Genomic DNA, 20,442 nt, shown 5'->3' on the forward strand with positions numbered 1-20,442 from the left:
TTGTCCTGGTTTGTCTTCTATTGTTTATGTTTATGTTCTATCTACATTTTACTATCGCGCTGATGTGATTGCTAATCTGAAAATTGACACTGGGCTAATAAGAAAAATTGAAGTAAATTGCTCTTAAGCATAAAACATACCAGAAATTAACATTATGTGTCACTTATGATGCATCAATGGATATGTGTTGATGGTCATGATTCATTGTATATGTGCATCACTTACGTCTTGTTAGTTAAGGTGCATGAATTATGTGTGACACCTAAAATGGTGTATTATGTCTTTAGTGTGTTGCTTCAATGCATTGATGCTTAACTATGTCACTTATGATAGGTATCTTATGGCATGTTGACTATGTATACAAAAAGAAATCTTAAATTGACCTCCTAGGACAATATTTCACAAAAGCTAGGCTTTTTGAATTCCACGAAACTTGGATTTTTCAAATTACAACTTCAATATACATCAATGGACATTTTCAACTTGTGATGCAAGGTAAATATGGTGTGTTTACTTACATTGCCTCAATATGCACTCAAATTTGAACTCTCCATGTTGGAGTCTTCACACCCAACTCTTGGCATTTTTCACTTTATTATCTCCACCTTCTCATATTTAGGAGTACACTACATTTTTCATAGAGGGATCAACCTCTTGTCAACATTGGGGTTTTGTTGATTATAGGCAAAAGTTCCTTATATATCTTCCTAAATATATTGCAACCACTATGTGCAATAGCCAATTTAGAACATGTGTGTTTCTTACAGTGTGTCAATTGTTAGTAACTTAACTCTTCTTATATATTCCAAATATAAGTTATTGACACGGTCCAAAAAAAAATCAAGTCAACAAAACAACACGAGATTGGTTTTATTATTCTAATAATGTTTCACAGTGATCCTAATTGTAACAAAGTTAGTTGAATAATAGCCCTAATTCTAGCTTGTCCTTGTATGTTTATCTTATTAGATTTTAAGAACTTATTAAAAGCCTTTGTAATGGCTTTCTATTTTCCTTTTGACATTACACCTTCACCTTCATTAAAAAACTTAGTCAATGGAAGTAGAAAGAGTTGTCATAAAGTCATGATAGTAGTCTTCAATGTGTCCTTGTTTGATAAAAGATTTAGTTCACTATTTAAAGCTTTTGAAACTATTAACTTTATTTTTGTCAAAAATGAAAGTACACATTTGGTAATCAAAATTCTCTTTTATGGGGTTTTTGTGCATAACAAAGTTCAAAGTTTAGAGTTAGGATCAAAGGTCTATGACCAAAGCCAAAGCCACGCTCATGCTATTTAAGATATCAATAGTTTGGGTTATACATAGGTGCATCAAATATCATACAATCAATAACATTGCTACTAAACCCATGAATACAAGTCATCCCATTGAATTTTGACCACTTCATTAAACCGTTGCAAATTACTTAATCTTGAAAAGTGCAAGTTTGATCAACTTGGTACCAAACAAATTCTCAAAGTTTATTTTGTATCTAACTATCTAAAACCAATCCCACTAAGAATTAGGGTTGGAATCATTGATTAATCTAACAACTTTGATTAATTTAGATCATTTTTATCTAAATTATTTTTCTTATAAAAAAGGGAACTAACAAGCATCAGATAAACACTATATAAATACTTAACATTAATATCTAAAATCCCCAAACACTATATAAATACTTAACATTAATATCTAAAATCCCCATCCATGTGTATTGACTGAAGATAGATATTCAATGTGAAGCTTAATGTGAAAGAAAATAAACAAACAAAACAAAACAAACAAATAAAATTACAATTGTTTATATATTAAAAAGTTATGCCTCCAATTAATAAAATTAAAATTGTTTATGTATTAACAAGTTATGCCTCCAATTCAATTGTTTATATATTAACAAGTTATGCCTCCAATTCTTTTGTGATAGGATCTCTTGTTCTAATTAATCTGTTGCAATTCAATTGTGCAAGGACCATCATCTTTCTAATTGTTGCAATTCAATTGTGCGAGGACCATCATCTTTCTAATTGTTTAAAGATATTGTAACTACTCTACAATAATAATTTTGGAATATTGGAGTTTTTAGTTTCCTGTGGATTTTCTCTAATGCCATAACACTTACCTATAAATCTCCTAATGTAGACTATGGCCGTTAATGAATAACAATTATACAAAACGATGATATTTTCAGTTAATTTTCCTTATATTATGGAGAACTGCGTGCTTCTACCTTTGATAGGTTTTCTTCACAAGGATCTATATCCGTAGTCTGGAGTATATTGGCCTGGTACAGCACCACCCAACGGGTTGTAGCACAGATCATTCATTGCAAATCACTTATGCAACTCATAAACCAAACGTACAAGATACATATTCGTTGCAGAGCAGAGTTGCCTGCAATGAACTTTTTCTTTTTTGGAAAAATATTATATTACATCATAATATATTCCTTGAAGCAACTAATGTTGAAATAAAATCATAATACGCTCCAGGATCCAAAGATCAGGTATTTTTTATAACCGACAAACCATTCGCCAAGCGCTACCTCAGCTTCCACACAAAACAAAAAAGTAGAAGCAGCTCCAACCTCATTATTTAAAAACCCGTTGCATCTGAAGTTTTCACAGAATAAATCTGAGATCTTATGGCAATCCGATATCCCTATAAATGCAAGAAGAACGCCAACTCTGGTTTCAAACATCATAACTACTAGAACGACCATAACAGAGAGAACAAGATATTTGGTACGATATTTTGCAGTGTTCCACAAGGTCGCATCCCCCCACCTGGGGTCGAGTTTCCTAGCTCCCTCGCGCTCCGGGACTTGGGGACGAGAGGGGACATTTCTTCACACTCACAAAAAACAGGGTGCGCGAAGAAACTTTAAAGGGGTCGTTTCTTCCAATTGGGGTCATTTCCTAGGCGAAAGGGGTCTTGAGAGGTCATTTCCCTAGAAAAAATTCAGGAAAAAAAAAAAAACAAACCGGCAAAAAAAAAAATAATAATAATAATGAAACAAAAAAATTGTAATTTTTAATATTTGTTGACAGACCAAGAAGGATTTATGTTATGTGCATTTCACATTTCATTTTATGTTTGCTCCTTCAGTGAACTGAACACTGCTGCCATCGCCAAGCAGCCTTCTGTCTTCTGTCTGCTCCTTCGTTGAAGGGACTGCTGTCACTGATGTATCAGACTTTACTTTTATATTATTCAGCATTCAATGCTCATAGTTGGAAGTGGAACATCAATATGATTTAAATTTTAAAGTTTAAAACTTTAAACATTTATAATTCTTTAATTTATTTTCATTGTGCATTGTCAGTAAGTTAGCAGACTAGTAGTTACACTGTACAGTTACCAACTTACAGTTACACTGTAAGTTACCAACTTACATGTATGATGCATGATTATAATTTATATGATAATGATCATGCTTTTTGTTTTAAATTTGTTTCAGTTATATGATTCATCAGTTTATATTTTATATTTATAAGATTTTAAGACCCTGACGTCCCCCCACATTTCCTAAAAATTGGTGGGGTCCTAAAAATTGGTGGGGAGCATTTGCATAGGCTGCTCCTGCATATCCTCGCTCCCTCGCCTCCTCGTCCCGGAAACTTGGTGGAACATTGATATTTTGATGCACCTCACAATCAGCAATAAACGAGTGCTTCAAGGAAACCCCAAAATATACTTCTTACTTCTTATTGCCAATTGCAAAGAATAGTCACAGATAAGATAAGGTAATTATATTTATGTCCAACTAATGACCACAGAGGAAAACTGAAAGCCAATCTTCAAAGCACTGCCATTCCCACTTGGCAAATGAACGGTATATACAGCAAACGTCATAATGTTGAAATAAAATCATAATACGCTGGAGGATCCAAAGATCAGGTATTTTTTGTAAATGACACATCTTTGGCCAAGCGCTAATGGTGTACCTTGTCATGGATTAAAGGCATATATAACCAACGAAGAAAAATCTCTCAGCTTATAAGAATAAAGTTATAAACCAATCACTCCAAAAACAACGCAAGCTTCCCAATATTCATTTTCAACAACTTTAAATCCTCTCAACTCCATAATAAAGAGTCAGCTAAGGCAAGGAGTCCATACTTCTACCCAAAAGCACACCACTCCTTCCAAAAACGAGACGCAAAATCCACAGATCACCCCAAAAGAATATGCCCTTTCTACTCAATTGACAACCCTGAAATCAAGGCTCTACAACACAAAAACCCTGCACATGCCAACTCCTAGGGTAAGTACCAACCTACCTGATGATCCTCCCACTGCAATCGATCTGAATATTCAACAATTTTCCATTCCGGACACTTAAAAAAGGTTGGACAACTAGATGATATTACATAAACCCAAAAGTCCCTCGTACTCTGCTAGTATGCTATGCAGTGAGTTCACATTGTCAAAACAGTGAGTTCGCATTGTCAAAACAAGACCTACGAAGGAGTTGAACCCTCAAGGCAACACACCATCCATTGGGATACACGAATGCTACCCTAAATGACAACATCAATCAATCAAAGGGAGAGGGAAGCTCAATCTTTCAATTAGTCCTTGTGACCCTCAAGAGGATCCCTAAGTTGTTCAAAAGGTTGTCCAGAGACAATGTATAGGTTATAAACTTATAACCAGTACACCATCCATTGGGATACACGAATGCTACTCTAAATACAACATCGATCAATCAAAGGGAGAGGGAAGCTCAATCTTTCAATTACTGCTTGTGACCCTCAAGAGGATCCCTAAGTTGTTCAAAAGGTTGTCCAGAGACAACGTATAGGTTATAAACTTATAACCAGTACAGCTCATGAATAAACACGATATGGTATATGGCAACTAAGGTTGCAGCTCCCATTATTAGATGATCCCAATATCATGGTATGTTTACAACATAATAACAAAGTTAACAGATCTCAACCAATGCAATATTTCTATGGGTAGAATCTGTTTTACATTGTGTAGTTTCTCACTTTTCAGTGAGGACTGTGAAAGCAAACAAATCTTACAATGAAAAAATCAATAGATAGATTTTTCTATACTGTTTACCTAGGACTGCTATGGTTTTCTAGTTCCTGTCTAAATATTGAGATGGTAAATTTTACAGCCCACTGAAATAAATGGAAACAATCTCTTCCCATTATCTCCTCTACATTTAAAAATCAAAGTGCTTTTGGTTCATGCTAAGCCTTCAATATCATAAAAGTTGTAGCCACTAGGGACCAGATTACCTAAGTCTACAACACAATCAGTTTAGTAAAAGATGTCTGGAGCCAAGCAAAACTATTTTTCTCACGAGTTTATAAAATTGAAAGAAGATCTATGTTTAAGCATATCCATGATTCTAATTTCTACATAATCATATTTCATTAAGGAGATCAATGATTGTCAACAATCATATTTCATTATATAGATAACTGGAGTACAAGGATATCCTCTAATGTTTAAAACTCGAAGTTGTTTCAACTGATGCCAAGTCTTCACTATGATATCATTGCAGCCACTTAAGTGTTCAATGCAAACATTTTATTAAAGAATGTCTGGAGCCAAGCAAATTTATTTTCCTCGTGAGTTCATAAAATTGAAATAATATCCTAATGTTTAGGTAGATCTATGGTTCTAATTTGTAAATAATATTTCATTTAAGATATTTATGATTGTCAATAATCATATTTCATATGATAGATACTCAAATACAAATACTTCAGCGCTGGTTCTCGATCTCTATGAAATACCTATGGAATCTATCCTAAAGGCTAAACACCACCTCCCAAAATTTAAGCCTCCATTAAAGCTTTATTAAAAAAATGCCCAATGTTTGCCTGTAGTCAATGTGTGGTAAACAACCATCTAAAGAAAAAATGAAAATGACAATTTTAATTGATAAAATCAATCATGTATCACTTAAGGATGTTGTACCTGCCAGAAGTTAGAACCATTATTATTCATGGCAGAATCTACTAAGGAAGCTCAAGCAGCTAATTCATGTTTACTGTCACCTTCTTCAATATTCAAGGCAGCCAATAGTTTTGGCCATGACTCAGGAATGCCCCCTGGCAATTCAAATTCAAGTAGCTTTCCTCTGCTGCGATAGAACTCCTCAACAGGTCGGCTCTAAGAGAAGAAAATAAGCATATTGAGTTCAGGAACAAACAAAAACAAGGGCATGTAGCAAAAAATAAGCTAACACAAAAACGTGCATGTCTACGTAGCAACTTGAATCAACTAGAGCCAGCAAAATTCAAGGACCAAAATAAACAGATACTCAAAAGATTAAAACCAAGAAATATACCTTATCATGATATACACGAAGCCTCTCTTTCACAACTTCCTCCCTATCATCCGTCCTAGTTATCAGCTTTGACTCACAGCTCGGTGGTGCTAGAAGAGCAGGCATGCAGATGGCTGGGTGTCCATCTTTTGCTTCAATATTTACTGGAGCCACATTATAAGTGTTCCCACATTGGCTGCAGATTCGCCTTCCCAAACATTTTTGAACTAAGACATCTTCTCTGAGCTTGAGGTTGACAACCAAATCAATCTCTGTTACTTGTTCTAGAATCTCCTGAAGTCAAAAGAAAGGAAAACTGCTAAGGAGAGATGAAAATGTCAGTCTGAAATTCAACTAAGTTCATAGGATAATGGTGCCAAACCCCTGCATATAATAAATACAGATAACAGGATTGCTATATTGGCCACTGAAGAAAAAGGCCAACACACCTTTAGTAATCCATAGAAGCCACTATTACCGTCATGGTGGAAAGATCATATTTTTGTCTCAAGATCCATTCTGTTATGTCATCATTTGGAGGGGTTATCTTGTACTGAATTACTATTTTGAGGAAATTTGGAGCTGGTCAAGGTCTGCCCCGTTTAAATTTTGAGACATTTACATTCAACAACTTCATGATCAGATTAATACTTGAACAATAAATATGTTCAGCACAAACTTTCTTCTCTTGAAGAACCAAATTCTCCAGCAAATGATTCTGGAGGAATAAACCAAACTGCTTTAAGCAGAAAAATACTCTTAAGATCTCTAGGATAGAGAGAATAGGCCAGTTTCCTAACATTTGGGCTAGGAATGAAGGCCTCAGGGATTCTATTTTGATGGACTTGTGTGATGATAGACCTTGTAAGTGTCACAACCATCTTGATGATGTTTGATATTTGATATTTGATATTTGATACAGTTACGTTTGAGACAGATATGGCATTTGGACTCGTCCATCTGCCTTTAAACTTTCAGATCAGAGTGTGTTCTGCAAATTGCATGGCTTTATTCAGGTATGATTCCCTACAGATGCTTCGGCCATGAAGCACTTAAAGTATGTTGCAGCTCAAGTGCAACAATGAATGAGGAATTTGGGCGCCCTCCCTGCACTATGGGCATAGGAGAGCATAATGACTGAGAAGCAGAACCAAAGGCAACCAGACTAAAGACAAGAGCAACTAAGAGGGGTCAACCAGGGTGACTTGGATTTATGCGATGGGAGAAAATATCAATTTAATGTTAACTATGACTTAAAAGTTAAAATCAATAAATGACGTTAAATTTACAGAATTTTAGTGTCTTGACTCTTGAGTCAGCATGTCTCTGAGTGCAGCTAATCAATATGTATGAGAATTTTTGATCCTGCAAATAACTGACTCAAAGGGAACTACTAAAGCTGACTCTCCACAACAAGGCTGATAGATATCTTTCTAATGTGGAGAATTTAATGGTGATCCCATGCTAATGCAATCTTTGTAGATGAGGCCAGTTGCAAAGCCTGATGACTTGCTGAAATAGATAGATCTTAGTCATAGCTGCATAGCCAAACTTCTACCAAAGGTCTTCTGGATATAAAGCTGATAATATAATGAATTATTAGCCTCTATGATCAAAAGGGTTTACCCAACCAAACATTTGTGTGTTGTGTCAAGAGTCCCTGTTCTTTTTCTACTGGAAGGCAACTGACAACTGGTTCAAATACCTCAAAGTTTCAAACTTCACTGTAAAGCTACATTTTCAAAATAGGCTAGAGGAATAACATCATATTTCAATTTTCTGCCTATCCACATACCCTATTCGCTTCTGTAATAACTTTTGAGGAATGATTAAAATATTTTCTTCACGTTATTTTGAACACCTTATATTATTTATATCCTAGAATTGTATTATGTTCAATGTCTTTGTTCTTACCTAAGTCACAGGACACGTCCCCTAGGGTCCCGTGTCCCGTATTTTACGTATTGGACACGAAAACGGCCCTAATACGTGTCCAATACGATTTTTAACGTGTCATAAAAATCGAATACGTATTCGACGTTTTCGAGTCGTGTCATACATTTGGAATACGCGTATTTGGTACATAAAATACGTTGCCCTAACGTATTTCGATTTTTGAATACGTATTGAAAAAAAAGCGTGGTTTATAACGTAAGCGTCGGTCTATTCCGGCCTATTTTCGGTTGTCGGGAGTGTTCTGTCGTGTGGAGCGAGCTGCGGGAGTGTTCTGTCGTGTGGAGCGAGCAGCGGTGAGGTGATGTTGAAACAGTCACAAGTTTTCAAATCCAAAAATTAAAAAGGTTATTAAATTGGCAAACCAAATGTTTGTATTATTGAGAGCAAAATTGTAATGTTTCATCCATGACACTGAAACTTTCTAAGGATAAGCGAGGTAGTCGCGAGGAATGTCACCATATGCTTGAAGGATTAAAGAAATGATAAAGACTTAAGTTCATCAAGTCCTCGTTTAAAGGATGATAAAGATTTAAAGTTCAAGAAGTACTAACTTGAAAGTTGTTATTTAAATATTTTAATGTTTTAGTTTTTTTCAAATTTTCTTCACAATTGAAATGGTATAGAATAAATATAATATCAATAAAGAATTTACAAAAGAATGAAACAAAACCAATGTTATAAAAGAATCAAAATAAACTAGATATATACAAAATGCTGAAAATTAAAGAAAAATTTAAAAAACTTTGCAGTAAAAAAGTCCCGATGAAAATGAAGTCCTGATGAAAATAAAGAAATCAATTTGCTTGTACAATAATGTAAAAGATAGCAGTGATTTGTTATTAACTATCCAATTCTCAGTTTCAGACAATATCTCCCCTTCAAGTTCCTGCAGAAACTTGGACCAAAGAAATCTTTGGAATTATTACATGTAAAGAGAGTCCTACAAACGAAATTAAGTGTTTAAAAAATATAAAAGATCTTAAAATATGACTTGGACCACTTTAAGCAATATGAAGCACATAAATATAATCTACATTAGTGATCACTGATGAGCATTAAAAAAATCAGAAATATTAAAGAGTGCAAACCAAATAAGAAAAAGAGCAGAATGCAAACCAAATGAGAAGAAAAGTAAATGTAAAGAAGCGTATCAAAATCATTGTGTGCTTTTTCTTTTTCTGGGCCAATTTTAAATAAATCCGCCATACTATCAACAAAGCTATATAGTCCATAGGAAATTGAAAGTGGAATGAGAAAATAATCAATTGTAAAACGATCTCGAAACTTGGGCTTACTTCCCTTTCTTCCATGTAATATTAACAACGTTGCCATCAATACCATATAGCATTAAATCCTGATTATTTCCTCAATTCTGTATTGAGAATAAATATGCTAATAATATCTGTATTCATGTATTTTTATAAGATTATGTAACATGGTATATTACAGCAAGTTATATATATGATCATATCTTCATGAAAAATATAATAAAATAAGGCTTCATCAATGTATTTAAACTTTGGTAGATGTAAATTGGATCTCTTGGAGGGAAGTCTGCAAATCGAACACAATGATGGCAACATCGAAAACCCTAGGGGGGGAACCAGTGCCCAATCCAAGAGGCGCTTCTCTGAGGCCCGGTCGGTGGCAGTCGAATGTGCTTACTCCCGTCGGCGGAGCTCTTTTCATCCGCGGCCCTCAAGGGGAGCCGCTGCAGGGGAATGCCTTCCAGGCGATGGGAAACGAGGAGGAGGAAGTTCCACCATCGCAGAATCTATGGGTAGGTAATGTGACCAGCGAGATCGCAGAGCTTATGCTCATGGAAAGGTTTGTTAAGTTTGGAGAGATCAACAGTAGATCGCTGTACCCGCTGCGGATCAAAGCGTTTGTGTATTTCAAGCACATTGAGCATGCCAAAGCGGCCAAGGAGGGTCTGCAGGGCGCGGCCAGGGGAGACAGCTTTCTCAAAATCGAACACGCCCGGGCGCTGGGGGTTAACGCTGGGGTGCAGAACGGCAGCCTGGACCAGCTGATATTCGGTAGGAGTTCCGATAAGCCGCCGCTGGATTGGCCTTCCAAACTGAAGATTGCGTTCGGCGCAGCTCAGGGCCTGGCATTTCTGCACGAAATTTCACCTGTTCAGATCGCAAGCGAACTGTTTGACGAAAGGTTTAAACGAGATGTCAAGAAAATTTTGCTTGCGGAGGAAATATCCCCTCCCTACGCGCGACAAGTGTTTGACGAAATACCCCTGGCAACTACAGCACTCTTCCACATGCAGCAGCAGTATTGCCAGGATCTGGAGCTGGCTCTACAGTCCCGCAATCTCACTGTTTCAACCTCGACTCCTCATTCAGGCAGCCGAGATCCTATTCATCTCCAGCAAGTGAATTTTCAGATTCAAATAATTCTTTTGACAGGCAGAACCCTGCTCCTTGAGGTCCAGCCGTCTTTCACAGTGCGCCATCTCTTAAAGATACTTGAACAGAGGCTGGGGATCCCTTTCTCCCTTCTGCGGCTCCTCTTTGCAGGTAAGCAGCTTGATAACAATCTGCCTCTTTCCTTTTATAATATTGAAAGAAATGCCACAGTGATCCTATCACTTCGACTAAGAGGAGGTGCAGCTGGGCAATCCTCTGCCTCCAAAGGCTTTTCCTACAAAGATGCAGTTCATGCACAGCCTGCCAAGAAGTCTACGCAATCTGCCGAGGCTCCCAAGCCTTTCTTGGTGGACAAAATGGAGGAAACCCCTGCCATTGAAATCTCTAATCCATCTCTGGATGATCTACACCAGACATTTGCAGAAACAGCCCTCATCTGCAGATTTAATGGCCTATGGCCCCGCACGGCAGATCTGTACCAATGGATCCATTCCAATTGGACCAATAACTGCAAAGTCTTCCTCTGCTCGAAAGGCTTCTTTATTGTAATCTTCGCCTTCAACGAAGATTACCAGAAAGCTTTATCGGGAGGCCCCTGGTTCTGGGGATCAGCCGGACTCTTCCTCTCCCCCTGGTTCCCAGACTTTGACCCCTCCACTGCGATCATCACCAAACTTCCTATCTGGGTCAGGCTCCCAAATCTCCCTGCGCATCTATGGCATTTTGCTGTCTTTCAAGGAATCGGGGACACTCTAGGCCGCTTCCTGGCTACAGATACCTCAAGAGCGGAGAAAGGATTATACACCTTTGGCAGAATTTGTGCAGAAATAGACATTAGTAAAGGGTTGCCAGATCAGATCATCCTCAAAATCGGGGACTTCCATTGGACGCAAACTTTGGACTATGAGAACACAGCCTTCAGGTGTCGCCATTGCCATCAGACGGGGCATCTCCAGAACTCATGTGCATCGTTCGTTGACAAAAAGAAGAATACCAATCGCAAACCCAAATCCAAGAGTTGGAAACGTTGTGATATACCCCCTATGGATGACATAGAGTCCTCTAGCTCTGATGAGGAGGACATTGAAGTGGAAGAGGAGAATCTGGAGCAACCGAAGGATGCGCCCTCAGCCCGCGCCGAGGATCATTCTGCGCCTCTGTTCTCGCAGAAACGTTCACATGAGTCTTCGCCATCTGATTCAGACAAGGAGTCTCCTCCTTTAGCACAGAACAATCTACAAGTAGTTTCGGTCCAGCCAGATCAAAATGGTTGGGTCAAAGTCAGCAAAAAGAAAGGTAAAAAATGTAGATTGGAAGATTCTGCCCATGCTGGGTAGACTCCCTAGCCCAGCCCGTTCCTTTTGTTTATGTCGTGGTTGCTCTTTGGGACCGAGGTTGATATCATATCATTTCCGGCTCCCTTGCTCTTTAGCTTTGCTTCTCTAAAAGCTCTGATTGTACCATATTTCTTTTCTTAATAGAATTAGTCTTTATCGAGAAAAAAAAAAAATGTATTTAAACTTTGGTGCAAATATACTATATATATATATATAAATTATAGTCGTTTTCATCCAAAATTGAAGTCTTTCCTAATGGGACCCCTTCCTATGTTCTATTCTTGCAATTTAGGTAAGGTGAAAAACCAATCTTCTAAATTAAGACTTAGCAATTCTTTGCATACTTTTGAAATTAGTTGAGCCATATATTAGGTGAACATGTACGATTAGGGGAATATTTTTCATATTGAAAATTGATTAAAGGGATCCTGAAACCTTAGTAATACCACCGAAAACAAGATAGAAGAGGGTAATAGATATTTGTGCCCCTTCATAATGTCTTAAGAAAGGGTAAAATGTGTAAAAAATTTTGTGCTGCAAATATGGGTAATGGTAGAGGCTTATAATATATATATATATATATATATATATATATATATATATATATATATTTTATTAAATATATATAAAACGTGTCCCCCGTGTCCTGTTTCCAGGTCGCTGCGTTTCGTATTGAATACCTCGTATTTACGTGTCCTCCGTGTCTCGTGTCCTCGTGTTATGTGACTTAGGTTCTTACTGATGCATTCCCTGTCACTAAATTGTGTTTCTTCCTTACCCCTATTCAAGGCCGTATGTGAGTTGTCTCTAAGATTTGTTAATTGTCATGTAAATTTATCCTACTTGAAACTAAGTTGAAAGTCGATTTAGGCTGAGAGCATTTTAAATTAATCGAGTAACTAAGCCACATTTCATGAACATATTTGCTGAAGTAATGTATCCTAATAAACACATCAAACAGTTACCGTTCACAAGCTTTTTACTCACAAGAATTTTCAAATTTCAAGCACAGGATCTACAATGGACATGATACTGCAAGAAGTCCCATTGAACATATTCTCTATCTCAGCATATGCTTGCACTCTAAATTGGATTTGATGCAACATACAATGTTGTAATTGTGTATGCACTATTCCATATATACAACAATTGGAAATGTAGTTCACAACTCAAAAAACAGAAACAACAATCATAATCATCACCCTAAAATAGAAGTTTAGAAATTCTTACAGCTTGTCTTGTTGTTCTTGGAAACCCATCAAGAATAAATCCTGATTCACCCTTCAGAGCACTTTTTTCAAGTCGCCTTGATAATAGATTAACAATGATCTCATCTGGTACCAGTTTCCCTTGATTTACAATACTTGCCAGCTACAACATGAAATATCAAATAATTAATAATTCTTGGTATTAAATATATATATATATAAAGAAATTCAATATAACTTATTAATACCAGCTTGGATGCATACTAACCCCAGAACTATCAAACAGCAAGAGGGGTCAAATTCCTTGAAGTGTAAATGTTTTGATCATTTAAGATCAATCTATGCTAGTTGTAGCCCGACTCAACTTTGTAAAAGTACAACATATGGAGATATGGATATGTAAAATATAATTTTGATTATTATTAAGATATTTAGAATTTTACATTTGCATTATAACAATATTCCTATTTAACTATCATATCTATAATATTTTTATTTGTGTAAATCTAGCATCTTCTTTCTATATTTCTATATGGCAATTTTTTATTTATACATATCAAACCTCTCTCCTTCATATGCATACAGAGATATTTTTATTTCTCTTTATATCTAGATTTGGCTAACATATAGTATTGCTATTATTGTTTGTAATAAGTATTTTCTTTTAAGCTACCATATGATGACGTAAGTGTCACCCACCTGACAACATTTCTACGATACTGGGGTCTAGTAGTGACTTTTGGCACAATAAAGTACTGTTTCGAATATTTAAAATATAAACTGTTTACAATATTGTTTAAAAAAGAGTAAACTATTTCATGTCAATACCAACACCTCAGCTGCAGCATTTGGATGTCAGCTGAGTAAGATGAAGCTGTAATGTCCCTAGGAAATTTTGCCCGTAGGGTTTAAGAACATAAGAAAATATTTGCTCCAAAATCACAATAACTTCAATTCAGCAAAGATAGTAGTAGAGATACAATAGTAAACAATATCCAGTAGTGTATAACAAGTTGCAATATTTATCCTAGGGCACCGGCAGGAATTGCTGCACAGACCTAACAACCTAGTAACAGTTTCTTACTAAATATTATTAACAACCACTTAACTAATTTCAATTCTTTTACTGCTACTTTGACCAATGATTCACTGTTCAGGGTCCCTGACGTTTAGGGCTGCTGCTGATATCAATCTAGGCTTCACTGTGCCATCAAGGACTTTTATGACCAATTCTTCAAGAACTTGCCCTCGCTGTTGGAGGAGTACTTCAACACCTTGCCGTGCTGGTTTACTGCCTGATCCACACTGGTGTTATCACAGAATCTCCTGAATGGAGTCGGATAGCCCTAGTAGGATCCACTGCCTTGGGATCACAGCTGATTCCAATTCAATTGCCTGTTGCTGGAAGATCCACAGCTGTCTGCAGCTCTAGAAGAGGTCTGTTTACTAGGCCGCTGCCTCAGACGTGCCCTAATTCACTTCACTGTTCCTAGAAAGTGAGCTCAAGCTTCAGATGTGCCTTCGCTGCCTTATGCTGCTCCTTCGCTGTCCTAGAGATAGCCTCAGATCTCGGATGTGAAGGGGGGAGCCTTCCTGAAACTGGCCATGGGAAATCTCCTTGCTTAATGTGCCAAATCAATTGTCTTAGAAGAATGATGCCAAACAAATAATGAAGAGAAAAGGTTAACTAGGGTGGAATATTTCACCACCGAAATCAGTAGAGTCTAGCTAGGGTAGGATCACCCCCATTGAAACTAGAGCTTCAGCACAAGAAAAAAGAGATAATTCAATCCAAATCATGATCATAAAATGATTCCATCTCTCCTTTCTTTATAGATTCTTCATGGCGAGTTCTCTTCCTTAATCTAATGTGAGGGGTTACAAGTGTATCCCCCAGTTTGGACTTTTAGCGCCAGCTACCCCAAATTTACCTAATGTTGCCTCAAAACATTGGATAATGGGTTTCCCCCTTTATCAAAGACTATAGCCTATAGGGTTGGATAGACTATTTTGTCCCTCTTAGGGCTATTAACTAGAAAGGGACATCACAGATATTCAAACATAGACACACCATTTTCAAAAATAGTATGAATAGTAGCAGCGTTGGATTGGATAAATGATAGAAGGTTAAGAACACCAGAAAAAGAAAACAATAAAAACATCTATGCTTAAGTAGGGCAAAACGTTCAGACTTCAGAGATAATCTGAAATATTGTAAAAACTAAAGCAAAACACTATGTAATAAGTCTTTAGAAGCGAACTTGTCACAAGCATGGTCTCTTAAGCAAAATGAAGTAATTTTCTCTAAGTTACCAGGATACCTAAGTCACCTGACAAGGGGATTCGGGATTCGTAGGATACGGGGATTCGAGTGTCTGATTCGGACACGTTGACCCCCCGGAACAGAACACGTAGGATTCGTTATATATTATTTTATTAAAAAAAAAAAAAATATATATATATATATATATATATATATATATTTAAATATATATATCCATCATAGTCATCAAATTTACCTAATGTTGCCTCAAAACATTGGATAATGGGTTTCCCCCTTTATCAAAGACTATAGCCTATAGGGTTGGATAGACTATTTTGTCCCTCTTAGGGCTATTAAGTTTTAACTAGAAAGGGACATCACAGATATTCAAACATAGACACACCATTTTCAAAAATAGTATGAATAGTAGCAGCGTTGGATTGGATAAATGATAGAAGGTTAAGAACACCAGAAAAAGAAAACAATAAAAACATCTATGCTTAAGTAGGGCAAAACGTTCAGACTTCAGAGATAATCTGAAATATTGTAAAAACTAAAGCAAAACACTATGTAATAAGTCTTTAGAAGCGAACTTGTCACAAGCATGGTCTCTTAAGCAAAATGAAGTAATTTTCTCTAAGTTACCAGGATACCTAAGTCACCTGACAAGGGGATTCGGGATTCGTAGGATACGGGGATTCGAGTGTCTGATTCGGACACGTTGACCCCCCAGAACAGAACACGTAGGATTCGTTATATATTATTTTATTAAAAAAAAAAAAATATATATATATATATATATATATATATATATATATTTAAATATATATATATATATATATATATATATATATTAAAAATTAGATATTTCTTACACAAATTCTAATTAATGATACAAATTCATTGATTTCAAACATAGATCTTCATCTAGATGTTAGTTTTACTGTTTACAAAGTAAGTTAGTAACATTATAGCATGCATAGTACATACAAAATTCAAATACATGTCAGTGGTCACATAAATCATGATTCATAAATGAAAGACAACTTACAAGTCACAAGTTACAACTACAAGATAGTAAGATAAGACACTGACAGTTGTAGTTTTCTCATTAAGTCATCAAATCAAAATGTGTTACATAGGTAGTACTGGTGCAATGCCAATGGCAAATAGAAATAGAAAATATAAAACAACTACAGGTATACAAGCCTCAAGGCAATAGGTAGCCCATGACTCATGAGTCATCAATCCTCATAGTCATCATCAGAATCAACATCAATGTCCTCATCATGATGGTCAACATTGCTCTCCTCTGCATCCTCCTCCTCCTCCCCTATATCCATAGTCGCCTCTGCATCTGCTAGTGTGGAGGATGACCCCTCTAAAATATCACTGTCATCAAATCTAACAGGCTCTAGCACTGGATCATTGAGATCCATGTTGGCCAATGCCAACTCAACACTGCTATCCAAACCCATATCATCAGGAAAGACATCCCACATCTTTGTCATTCCCCTCAACCACTCTTCCGTCTGTCTGTAAATAAGACGAAGGTTGGTGTGCACATACACCATTGTCTCTGCCCTGGACTGCTCAACCCTACTCTTCTTCACACTATACTAATTCTCATATGTGCTCCAATTCCTCTCACAACAAGAGGATGAAGTCACCTGAGAGAGAAGCCTCATGGCTAACTGCTAAAGAGGAGGGCTTGTTGCCCCATGATTTGCCCACCAAGAATAGGGCTTCTTAGCCCCCTGTCTCTAATCACATCATATCCTGCAAATCGACCAGTGCCAGTAGAAAACTCTACAAAGGCATCCTCCACCCCATCAAGCAATGCTCTATCTTGAAAAACCCGCCTGAATGCATCTTTCCTCCCTTGTGAGACTTCACCATCCATGTGAAGAGGGAATCTGCGAGAAGGTCCACCATTCAGCCACTCATGGTTGTAGTATTTTGGGTTCAATGAGTGAGCCAAACAATGTAAAGGTGTACAATTCTTGTCCCATCTGCTGACAAGAATATCCTGTATAGTACCACAGAAGGCCTCTGGTAATGTCTCATACTCGAGGCACTCACTCTGTAGAATAATGCTCTTCACAGACTCAATCATGGAATCCCATCCCTCATAAACCTCTCCTAGGATGGGTTTGTCTGTATCTGCAAATCGAAGCAAAGAAATGATAGGGTCCATGATCTGAATAATTAGATCTACCCTCTCCCACCAAGCATCATCTAGCACTGCGTCCTTCACTCTTTTAGAGGCTACTTGATCTGTCTTTCTCCAAAAAGACCAAAACTCATAAATAACCATGGCCCCAAGAGCGGCCTGAACCTCCCTCAACCTCTTCAACATCATGAATGAAGAGGCAAACCGTGTATCAGCAATCTTCAACAATGATAGATTGTTGTACTCCTTGTAGATAGTGAGGGCATTTGTATGATTTTGAACGAAGTTACGAATATGTTGTGCATCCTCAATAATGTTACCAATCCAAAGCACATTATAAGCAATGGATTCAGTGCTAAGTTCAATGAATGGACAATGCAAGGTGTCCAAAACACTAGTGGATATTTAGTTTCCACAATCTTGCCAGCAGCCTTGCAAATAGGTGCATTATCTGTAATGATTTACACACAAGAATCAACACCTACATCTTCAATAACTTTAATAAATAACTCACCAATAAATTGTGCATCCTTGTATTCTCCAAGTGTATCCACTGTTTTCAAGAAAACTGGACCGTTCAAGGAAGACACCATGAAGTTGATGATTGGGTGTCATGCTGGATCTGTCCATCCATCAGAAACAATGCTAACCCCAGATGTTGGCCATGATGCTACAATAGGCTCAAGCATTTTTTGCACCTTTTTTTTTGCCTTCGTCAATAATGTGGTTCTAAGCTTCTCTGTACCAGGAGGCACATAAGATGATGGAGACCCGTGAGTTAGAGCTCGACACATCTCAATAAATAGAGGTGAGCGTGCAACATTAAATGATATGAAGTTTTCATAGAAAAAGAAGGCAATGGTGAGATCAAGCTCTTCCCATTTCTCTTTTTGAAAAATCTTGTCCATTGGACCAAATGTAATTGCTCTTTTCTTTTTGTTGCTTGTCCCCCAATAAAACTCTCAAATGGAAATTTGGTGGTGCCTTTACTCAAAAATGGAAGGGGGTCTTCATTCTTGGTTTTTCTTGATTTTGCAGCCACATTTTCCATACCAACAGTGAACTCCTTTTCCATTTCTTTCTTCTTTTGTAAAGGAACAGCTTTACAAGCTCCAATTCCATAACCTGGTAAAGCCAACAAATGGCCTTTCACACGGTAATATGTGCTTTTGAAAGAAATGTGGCAAAAGTTGCATCTCCATTACACATTACCTCCTCCCTTCCCCTTGGTGCTTGTCCCATCCTCTCTTGTGACATATTTCCACAAGGGATATTTCTCAATGTTGTCTTTAGGTCCTCCTCTTCCCTCAACATTACTTGCAGTAGACTTTGATGATATTGGGGGAGGAGGGGCATCTCCAATGGAGACATTCTTCCCCTTCCTTTGCCCCCTAACTGCTGCCTTTGATTGAGCCATGAATACTGTAAAAAAAATAAACAAAACATGCACAAATTTGTAAAAAAAAAAATCATATACAAACTGTTGTAATAGAAATGCAAATAAATAGAGATGAAATGCACTTACCTGGTGCTTGAATCTCCTTGCCGAACGCTCCACACCCTTAGCTCCTTGCTCCAAACACTTAGCTCCTTGCCCACAGCTCAAAGTATGCAACACTGAAAGAGAAATATGGTAAAAAACATAAACAACGCCTTTTTTTATGCCCGCGGGTTTCAATTTTGGGGATTCAAATCCCATAATCGAACACGTTGTGTCTTAACGGGACACATACGGGATTCATGTGTGTCCTAACCGTGTCCCCTTCTGGGATTTGAATCCCCAACGAATCGTGTCCGATTCACAGCATTCAGACACGTGACCCCTTTATAATGAATCGGTTACTTAGCAGGATACGGATAAGAATCTGGATTCGGATCCAGATACGGATACAAATCTGTTGGATTTTTGAAAAGCCAGGATCCGGATACGGCGAGGATACAGCAAGGACAAAAATATATAATAATATTTTTTAAAATTTTAGAAAATACATTTGATGTTTAAAATCAAAACCATTCATGAACCACAACATTAGAACTAAAATTATTAGATAATTTATGAATTTGAACACTGAAATGATGCATCTTGCCTCGTACAAAGATGATAGTAGTAAATACAAAATAAGTGTTTCATCAATGATCACTTTATTAATATGATAATATAGAGTAGGTCTGTCTACAAATCATGAAATGGGTCTACATCATCATCCTCTGCATATTGCAACTCTACATCATGAATAAACGATTGTGCACCAGGAACGTTAAAAGTTGTTGCAGAAGTAGGAAGTGGTTTTGTAGCATCCTCAAGTAGATTAAGGTGAGTCATGGCATTCAATGTCATGTTCAAGTCAGATATCTCAAGTTCCACATCCCACATCCTACTTGGACCTTTTTTATACTTTGAAGTAGAATGTGATAGAAGGCGAAGGTTGGAATGGACATATACAAAATCCTCAGCCTTCGTTGCTCCCAGTCTGTTTCTCTTTATCTAATGGATGAAGCCATATGTACTCCAGTTCCTCTCAGCTGATGAGGAACTGGCAACGTGCAATAACAACCTCGTGGCTAGAGTTGAGAGATAAGTGTTATCTCCACCATGGAAGCGCCACCAAATAATAGGATCAATATGCCCTCGATCATCCATGGCTAGTGGATCTGAAAAGATCCCAGTGGATTGTACAAATGCTCCAAATTCCTCGCGTACTTTGCAGTTCCAGCTTCCCTATAGATTTTCCTCAAAGTTGTCTTATATCCCTGTACCACTTCAAAATCTCTGTTTGGCGCTGCTCTTCCAAGTAAAGACAATATTTTGGAATGGTAATATTTGGGG

The 20,442-nt window shown here is 37.2% G+C and overlaps 1 protein-coding gene across 1 annotated transcript in view; it reads right to left on the reverse strand.

The window, feature by feature from the left end:
• Nucleotides 1-5,638: 5,638 nt before the first annotated feature.
• The window catches only part of LOC149221501 (putative adenylate kinase 6, chloroplastic), a 33,803-nt gene continuing 18,999 nt past the window's right edge, over nt 5,639-20,442 (reverse strand). Inside the window, exons 2-4 of the mRNA XM_089385127.1 lie at nt 13,202-13,342; nt 6,319-6,591; nt 5,639-6,140 (exon numbers count right to left, since the gene is read on the reverse strand). Coding sequence (XP_089241253.1) covers nt 5,997-6,140; nt 6,319-6,591; nt 13,202-13,342 — 558 coding nt within the window. The 3' untranslated portion in view covers nt 5,639-5,996. The remainder of the gene's footprint in view (nt 6,141-6,318; nt 6,592-13,201; nt 13,343-20,442) is intronic.

This window comes from Pinus tabuliformis, chromosome Q (genome assembly GCF_031772625.1).
Source record: "Pinus tabuliformis cultivar Carrire ecotype Pingquan chromosome Q, CPIR1, whole genome shotgun sequence".
NCBI lineage: Eukaryota > Viridiplantae > Streptophyta > Pinopsida > Pinales > Pinaceae > Pinus > Pinus tabuliformis.